The 9,688-nt window shown below is 40.8% G+C and overlaps 1 protein-coding gene across 1 annotated transcript in view; it reads left to right on the top strand.

Moving 5' to 3' along the window:
- The first annotated feature begins 3,828 nt into the window (after positions 1–3,828).
- The window catches only part of LOC101992094 (C-type lectin domain family 2 member D11-like), a 9,261-nt gene continuing 3,401 nt past the window's right edge, over positions 3,829–9,688 (top strand). Inside the window, exons 1-2 of the mRNA XM_005369223.3 lie at positions 3,829–3,904; positions 8,561–8,692. Of these exons, the coding sequence (XP_005369280.3) occupies positions 3,829–3,904; positions 8,561–8,692 (208 nt within the window). The remainder of the gene's footprint in view (positions 3,905–8,560; positions 8,693–9,688) is intronic.

Raw genomic sequence — 9,688 nt, 5'->3', positions numbered from 1 at the left:
TCATTAAAGTGCTTGCCACGTAAGTGGAAGCACATGAATTCCATCCTTCAGAAGGGACATAAGAAATTTGCATCTGGTGACATGAGCTTGTAAATGCAGTTCCAGGAGGGTAGAGACTGGCAGATCCTTGGGCCAAGTTGGTCAGTTTGTTTAGCTTAATCTGTGAGCTCCGGGTTCAGTAAGAGAACTTGTCTTAAAAAACAAAATATAGTAATGAAGGAAGTGAATGTTTCTACCCTTACCTACCGAAGACAATGAGGCCTTTCTTCTGATGAAATATTGAACTTGGTTCCAGGATGGGCCAACCTGTGCTAGGTACTTTAAGATTTCATTTTCATTTTCTTTCTTTCCTTTTTTCTCCCCTAATTATGGAAAATAGGCAGGACCTGGCTGGTCCATCCTAGTGACCATTCAAAGCAGGGCCTTGCAGTCTAACTGCTGACTCTTATCCTTTGAAATTTCAAAAAGGAAAAAAAAAAACAAGAAAACAATGTTGCACCCAGGCTAAATCATTTCTTCCCTTCTTTGAAAGGGTATTAAGAGCTAGTTAGAGATCCAGAGTTCTTACTTTTTAAAAGAAATGCATTTTATTATACTTTCTTTTCTCTTTTGCCACAAGCTTTGCAGAGAAGTGAAACTCAAGGAACCCAAAAAGTCCTTGAGTGGATGAAGTAACTGGTCTATTTCAAATCCTGAGGGAGCCTCAAAATAAAATTAACCAACAACATCCTACACCCTCAAAACTCTAGGACTCTGGCTGAATGGGGAGTTTGAAGCGAGTTAGGCAGCAATGGAGTGAGGTGGGAGGACAATAACTAGAAATATTCAAGGAGCTCCTTCCTGCCTTCTTTTCTATCTTCCCGCCTCCCTCTTCTTTCTTCCTTCTTCCTTTCTTTCTTAAATATTTATATGCATGTGTGCATGGTAATAGAACCTCCGGGACTAGTGTTATGAGCTACCCAGTTTGGGTTCTGGGAACAGAACTCAGGCAAATTCTCCTAACTGCTCAGTCCTCATCTTTCCAGTTAAGCAAGTCTTAGTTCTGAAAAAGAAATTTGTATTTAGAAGTTGAAAAATTCCTAATAAATCATAAAGAAGCACTGACTACTGCATTTGCATATATTAAATAAATAATAGGCCCCTTTCTTCCAAATCTGTAAGCAGGACAGAAAGTATAACCCAAGGAAGCAGAGAGAACTGGCTCCTGTGACCACATGACATCTCACATTGAAAGACCCTCAGATAGTGTCTTTCTGTCTGGGGAGACCCTTCCCAAGGAGCAGCGAGACCATTTATGCGGATGCAAACAGCAAGAGGTTTATTCGGATACACAGGTACCTGGGCAACAAGGTCCCTCGGAGGACTTGTGCGCCGTCAGGCTGGGGTAGCGGGTCTTTATAGGGTAAAGGGAGCAGAAGCACGGTTACAGAAGCGAGATGCATAGTTACAGGGTATTCATTGGTCAGTTTGAATATGGCTGAGTTCAAGTCTGGACAAGGTCCCTGGTTCCCGAGAATTCAGATATGGGCTGCCTTGGCTCTTGTCTAGGGCAGACAGGGAGTTTCTCTCTTGGTATTCACCGTTTCTCCCCTGGCCCAGCCACAGGTGTCTCTATCTCGTTTTGGCAGCTTCTAAACTGCCCTTTGTTAAAACCCTGAATATTCAGTACAAGCCTTGCAAAATGGTGTTACCGGTGCTAAGTTGTTTAACAAGCTGGGCGGGGGGTCTTTCATCTGGTGCTATGCTTAGCAAGCAGGACGGGGGTCTTACAACATATGATGTGGCATGGGTGTGCCCCCCTTCACTAGTTAGTCAACTATCTTTTAATGGCCAAAAGGTAACTCGCCCATATTTCAAATGGGCGTATATGCCTAGTGAATATAATTATTTATTGCACACTAAAACATGCTTTTCAGGGAAGAAAGGTTGCTCTTCCCAACACTGCTTTCCTATGGCTCCTGAGAGTCAGTGCAGACAGACTGCAGTTACTTCTGAAATGGTTATAGTGGTAGTAAAGGCCCTTTAAGGGAAAATTCCTGGTCAAGAATAGAACCTCTGACATACCTGGAGACCTACAGTTCCAGCAATTACAATGTCACACAAAGCCCTCTGTCTTCCTTCATGCCTAAAATAAAACAAAAGACAGTAAAATTTCAGAGTATTTCCAGTAACACAGGAAAATTGGCTGGAAAGTATTGAGACTTTTTGCATTTGCTGTCCTTCCTGGATCGATTTCCCTAAGGTCAATGTACTACAGTGAGAAGCACACATGCCCAGTACAGGAATAAATATTGACTCTGTTATGACTCTGTGTCAGTCTGCTCTTGGCAGTGTGCCTTCTTTGGGTCTGGAAGAATAGACATGTACTTTTTTTACCCTTACATTGCTACAAACTGTAATCTCACTTCGTGACAATACCTGGGCTTCTAGGGTTATCTCTCCCCAATCCAGACCAGGAGTCTGGCTCTACTTGTGCCTCTCCTGGGCTCCCTGACTCCCAGAACTGCTCCAGGCCTGGGATAAGAGGAGGACTGGAGGTCTTTATCATTGGGCTAAAGTTCACTCTGTCCTCATCGCTGTGCCAGGCTTCACTCTCTCCTTATTGCTGGGACAGGCTATACACTCTGCTCCAGGAAAAGGTCTATAATCTCTTGCTCAGAATTCTGGGATTGGATAGAGAGGCCTCCAGCTATGGGAGGGTTGAACGTCCTTGGGGTTTAGTAAGGTCTCTTGTGTTAACAGTTTCACTTCAAGTCAGAGCTCTAAAAAGAAAGTAAACACAAAGATAATCAGTAAATGAGAAGTCAATCTTCAGATGGCACCACCACGGCTGCCATGGATTCTCATCCTGTTCCAGCAGGATTTTATGATCAGGAGTTCTGAGATCAGAGTCACACACTATTGTACCCATCACCCAAATATTTTATTCTACTATTTAAGTAAATTTTCTGAGATGTTTACAATTTTCTTTGGCGTATGTTCCTAAATTATAAAAACAACACTAAGTTTGTTTTTATTGAGGTTGATGATATTTCATTGCTACAATTCTGAAGCACCTGCATTCTAAATTCAAACTCCTCAAGGAGCAATCTGACGCCCTCTGCTGACCTCTGCAGGCACCTGCACTCACAGGAACAGACCCATAGACTGGTATAACCTCTTAAATACATATGATTCAATATAATACAAATAAATCTTAGACTCCAACTCTGCTTCATAAACTGTCTAGTTCTGAAGTTCTTTTTGGCATCTAAGCTGTGCACCTTGGTTTGTCCTGAGTCAATAGTCCCTGGAAATCTAGAGCAGTGATTCTCAACCTGTGGGTGGTGACCTCTTTTGGGGAAGTTGAATGATCATTTCACAAGGGTCATTATATCAGGTATCCTGTGTATTAATATTGACATTCTCATTTATAACAATAGTAAATTACAGTAGCGATGAAGTAATTTTAATGGTCTGGGGTAACAGAGCATGCGGAACTGTATTAAAAGCATTAAACAGGCTGAGAACCACTGATCTACAGGCATTTTTTGGACTGGTGAGGGTGGCAGTAGGATGTGTCTTTCTGTTTCCACACCACTAATCAAACTTTTCCATGTTGGAACCTGGTATAAGAGACAATTTGAATCAGTTCTCAAAACTCAGAGCTGTAGCAACACGGGGATCACCTCTCACATTGTCTTTTGTGTGAGAAAAGAGCTGGCAATTGCAAAGGAGGAGTGTGCTGATTGCACAGTGTGGTGATTGCATAGGCAGAGTGGAGACAGGACCGCCCATGAAACTAAAAGGTCATTGCTTCCCTCTCGATGATCTTAGTTTCTATCCAAGATGAGTGCTGCAGAACCTGCGGAGGCTTTTCTTGGCATGCTCAGTACCACAGACTACCTGCAGGAAAAAGAGATTGGTGTGTATTTAATGCATATACAAAAGGAACTACAGGAGCAGAGAGCTGCTTGCCAGGGACAGGAACAGACAGGGAGGACAGGGGAGCTGAACCTCATGCCTGTGAGCCTGTAACAGTGGATCTCTTTAGAACAAAGACAGCAGACAGGACTTTAGTTAGCTAAGAGGTTGTTACATTAGTTATTCTATTATAGCATATAATACTTAAATAGTTCTCACACAGAGAAATGAACAGTGAATTGCCATACAAAAGTCAGAGCATTCTGGTGATTCTCACCAAGTCCCTGTAGAACAGGCTTGCTCTTCAAGTTCCACTGAAAAAGCAAATCAAACAGCTTGGTAGCGTGAACTGACAGAAGTTGCCTGGGAAGCTGGGGCTTTTGCTTTACAGAGTCACTGTAATGGAAAAACAGTATAAGGAGGAGTCCGGAGGCTTGGGGTCCAGACTAAACTCATCCAGGACCAAGTCATCTACATTTTGAGCTAATAGTAAATTATGGAAAAGAATATAATGTGTTTTCTACTTCAGTCTTCCAGAAGGAGGCAAAAATTGTGTTTCCTGCCATTTGAAAATGTCTTTGCTTCAGTATATTTCACTGTTTTATTTTGCTTTTTTCTTCTTTCCTGTTCATTCACTTTATTTATTTTTTTATTTTGGAAACTATACTGGATTTTGGGAAAACACTACTGCTATTTACCAAATACAAAATTTACAACAAAATATTCCCCTTTATCACTTAAAATACCTTCTTAACTAAATCACTTATTATTATTTTTTATCATCCTTTTATTATTATTGTTGTCGTTGTTGTTATTGTTGCTGTTGTTAGATATTTCTCTTAAGCCAAACCTCTCCACCGACACCAATAATTGCAGTCAGACCAAATTAAACCCAATTAAAGAATGCTCATGTTTAATGCAATGCTCCAGGAAAGCATGAAGAGGGGAAGAGAAGAAAGGGGAGATCATGCAAAACCCAGAGACCACATGTTTATTCTCTGGGGGGCAGTTTAAATAGCCTGCGGGAGTGGTCTTGACCTTCCCAGAGGAGGGGTTACCTTTTGGTGGGCTTTTTTGACCCTCTTATGCCAGGAGCTGGGGTGAAGTTCCCAGCCAAACAATCTGGACTTTTGTATAAAAGGGTGTTAGGGAGCTGGGGTGGTACTTTCGACCAATCATTGCAGGCTTTTTGGATAAAGGGTTGCCAACGAGCTGAGGTGAAGCCCTTCAAACAAAGTTTTAAACTCCTTAGATAAAGGGGCACTGGCTCCAGTCTGGGTGCTTCCTGTGGGCATGGGGCAACGTGGGAGAGGGGAGAGCTGGGAGTTGGTGGGATAACACTAAGTGAGAGGTGTGGCTGGAGAGACATCTGGTTTACTGTCATGGAGACCTCAAGCACCTGTTTCTTGAGGGAGATATGAAGGCAGGTGGCTAGGAGAAAACATTATTGTAACTATTGGCCCTATGAATGGGACTAGCCGTGGAGAAAAAAATATATTGTTATTATTGGCCCTATGAATGGGCTAGCCGTGGGAAGAGTCATTAACTGCCAGAAAGAATGGGACAGAGAAGTGCCCTGGGTGTCCAGGTGAGGCTCGGGTGTATAAATGGATACAATAGCAGATAAAACCAGATTTTAGTTGATAGGTATCCTTGATTTAAGAGAGTTGGTACAAATGGTGAAGTTCCAGGAGCTGGTGAAGTTTCAGGAGCCAGTGAAAGTGTTGGCATTGTCTGGAGAGTGTTTTGCTAGTTGGTCTTGGCCAGACAGCAGGAGTGACCTGTAAAATATGCTAAAAACCAAATCAGCAATGTTTCATTTCTTTGTTTTTTGAGAGATCATTTCTAATATTGCTTCCTAATAAAGACACAAAAGTTATCTTCCAACTGTGCTGTGGGAGGCATTAGAATTTAGAAGAGATGTTTGCATATACCGTATGAGAAAGGCAGAAGGAAAAATTACCATTTTTGTATCAAAATGAAACAGACAGTATCAGATTTTATACAACTGTAAATACAGAGGATTATCAATAAATCTTGGTGTTGATTATGTATCTAAAATGTCTTGGTTAGAATCCTGTTGGAATATGGTTAAAATTAAAAAAAAAAAATACTGTTATGTTTTGTGGTGCAAGTGACCCTGGCAGGTCTCCCTTCAGACGTGGGGACTGTGCAAAAGGTAAGTGACAGAGAGATAGGCCAAGCAGAAAGAGCTTGGGTATGTAGAGTTTATTTAGTGAGTATTGGAAAGCTATATGGATAGGGGTAGTATGTGGTAAAGAGAGAGAGAGAAATAGAGGGATAGAGACAGAGGAAGAAAGAAGAGAAGGAGGGAAGGAGGGAAGCAGGGGGCTGCCTCTTCAGAAGAGTAGACACAGAGAGAGACTGGGAAAGGGAAGAGGGCCAAGATCAGCTTGCATTGGTACAAAGGGGAAGATTGGGAGTGGGTAGAGCTTGTCTCTAAAAGGAACAGGTCAGGCCAACATAATTATAATTATAACAATTACATTTTTCTTTTCTAGGAAGCTCTAGAATTACTGTCAATATTTAAATGTACATTTTATTTTTTAGTGGAAAATGGGTTTTCATATCTTGTGGGTAGCAGGGCCAGGGCATATTGTAAATGTATTCTCATTTTAACAAACTGATGATCTGTTTCCAGTTGTCTTTTCTTAAACCTGGTTATGTTGAACATATTTAATACATGATCTTTGTTAGCCACTATTCAGGTATTTGGTCCATTGTTATTCTCTCTCTCTCCCTCCCTTTCTTTCTCTCATAAACCAATTAGTTCTCACAACTCTCAGAATACAACTTCTTTTTGATCTATGCCTTGCAAAAATTATTTTTTGAATTCCCTTTGCGGGACTCAGAAAAGAGGCTTTTTAAAATTAGATCAAAATCCAAGTGTTTCATTTTCTATAATGTGGATAAGGATTTTGGTAATATACCCGAAACATTTTTATTCACCACTAAGTCACAGAGATTTTTCTTCTCTCTTTTCCTCAGAGAGTTTTATAGTATTAGGTTTCATGCTTGTGTAGCGTTTTATAGAAGGTAGGAGAAATGAGGTTTGGCATGTGGATACAGATTGCTCAGACGGTAGGCAGAAGCCCAAACCATACTTATGTCTTTGTTTCTGTCCCTCTTTGATTAGGTGGTGTCCTTTCTGCAAATTTGGCCTCTTTATTTTTTCTAAATTGCTCAGCTAGACTAATTCTTTGGAATTTTCGTACAATTTGAAAGTTATTTTGTGCTGGAGAGATGACACATGGTTAAAAACACTGGCTGTTCTTGCAGAGAACCCAGGTTTAGTCTATAATACCCTCATGGCCATTCACAACTATTTGTAACTTCAATTCCAAGGAATTCAGCACCCTTTTCTGGTCTCCATTTGGATCAGGCATGTATATCATGATCAGACGTACAATGAGTTTTTCTTTGTCTCTCTAGCTCCCAAATAATGACATAGAAACTTCTTAATTATGAAAGCTTGGCCTTAGCTTAGGCTGTTTTTAATTAGGTCTTGGAACTTAAACTTACCCATTTCTGTTCATCTATATTTTGCCTTGCAGCTTTTTTAACCTTCTTTTCATTCTATATGTCCAACTGTCTTAGTGTCTCATTGCATCTTGATTGTTCCTCTTATTCCTTTCTCTCCAAGGAAATCCTAACTATCTCTCCTACAAAGCTATTGGCCATTCTGTTCTTTATTAAAGCAATTAAAAAGGGCCTTGGCAGAGACAATTTACAATTATTCTACAACACAGACATATATGCAGGCAAATCAACTATATGAATAAAATAAAAAATAAAGTTAAGAAGAATGACAAACCTTGCTTGTTGCTTTCAAATGAACCATATCCATAAATGTGTTGGGAAGAGTTCCTTCAATTCCTAACCTGTTGAGAGTTTTTGTTATTTTGGACTAATATTAATTTTTTTCATGGTTTTGGTAAACTTATTAAAATGCTACCATTAATTATGTCAATGAGTTCTATTATACTTATGTGTGTACTTACTAAATTTTTGCTTGCTAGGTATTTTGAAACTGATCATTATAAGTCCAGGTTGGCCTCAAACCTTTTTTATAGCCAAGGCTGACTTTGTATCCCTGACTTGCCAACTTCTGCCTCTCTAGCTCTAGAATTGCAGAAGTGTACTAACATATTTGTCTCATTGACTAGAGCAGGAGTTATACAAACAGTCATGAGCTGTCCCATGAGGAAACTGGGAGCCAAACTTGGGTCCTCTAGAAGAGCAACAACTGTTTTTAATCTCTCAGCTTTCTATATATCCAGCCTCCTGCTTATCCCTGCTACTGCCAACCCCCACGGTGCTTCCCTCAAACTTAACCAGTCTATTCTTAAAGAATTAAATTTACAGGTAGTTTTTTGTTGTTATATTTTTTCCATCCTGATCTTCAATCTTTGTTTCTTGATCCATCATTGGCTCTAGCTCAATAAGTGGAAGGCTCCATGGCAACACTTCTGCTTCCTTTTCCTCTACTTTTCTGTGAGTTATAGACCAGGACTTTCTGAGAAGGTTGTTTGCAGAGGAGGAGTGCAAGCCAAATCTACAGATGAATCTGAGTAAGTTTATCCTTTTCCCTGAAAGGTTCTTAAGATTGATTTTTCTCATATTTATATTTTGACAGGTAAAAAGCTCCAAGAAAACATTTTCAGAATCGTTTCCCCTGTGTCTCCTGCTGGGCTTTACTGCTGTTATGCAGTGATCATTGTCCTCACTGGAGCTGTGATTGCACTTTCTGTGGCTCTGTCATTGTCAGGTGAGTGACATTCTCCAGATCCTGCAGCATTCTGTCCACATCCACTCTGTCAGTTACACTTACTGAGCACTGTGAGCCAGGCACTGTGTGAAGGGCAGAGAGAAACCACACTGGAAATTCCTCTTCTCTGGGAACTTAGGGTCTAGCATGAGATGAAGGGAAGGAACAGTACAGACTGGTGGTGTTCACAAGAGACCAGGCTCAGCATCCCTGGGAAGAGGACATTCTGCAACCTCAAGAGAGATGTATGAGATATGTCTTCCTTGGGGAGCTATTCAAGGTAAAGAATAAAGAGCACAATACCCAAAGGAAGAACTTCAAGAAAATGTGAGAACAAAGAAGAGTAATATGGCCAGGAAGATACAGTACCTGCCCCCATTACCCATGGTGTTAGTTAAAATGTTCAACTGCATTTTGAAAGTATTCAATGAAAGGTTTTTGAGATGATCAATTTATAGGATTTTAGGACCACACTGTTCAGAATAGTGTAATAAAAGGCTTATATTGTTGCCATCGAGGGGGTGGTCCTCCTTCCTCCTTGTCCTGTTGGTCACCAGGCTGAGAGGGGAAAGATGAAGAAGGGGTGACAGAAAGTTTTGTATGCAGTCTATGAGCACAGATGAAAGGAAACCTCTGAGAGACAGACTTAGGTGAATCAGCTCAACTTTATTTCAGAGTACAAGGAAGATATAGGATTGGAGAGCCTGAGACAAGCCGTAATTTTTATAAAGTGCCAAGGTCCTATCACAAGGTCCTAGTACTAGGGTCCTTTAGCAGAGCTCCTAGCACTATTCTTAGCAGGGATCTATATTAAGGGTCAAGCTAATGATGAATCAAGCATTTGGTTACAGACAGCTTTCAGATGTGATGGAGGAAGGTCATTGGTTAATTAAATAAAGAAGCTGCTTGCCCTGATAGGTTAGAACGTAGGGGGAGGAGTGAACGGAGCAGAATGCTGGGCGGAAGAGGAAGTGAGGTCAGAGACTCGACAGCTCC

The sequence above is a fragment of the Microtus ochrogaster genome, unplaced genomic scaffold (genome assembly GCF_000317375.1).
Source record: "Microtus ochrogaster isolate Prairie Vole_2 unplaced genomic scaffold, MicOch1.0 UNK46, whole genome shotgun sequence".
In the NCBI taxonomy this organism is placed as follows: domain Eukaryota; kingdom Metazoa; phylum Chordata; class Mammalia; order Rodentia; family Cricetidae; genus Microtus; species Microtus ochrogaster.
Note: the sequence above shows the minus strand (reverse complement) of the source record. Positions and strands in the feature narration are given on the sequence as shown.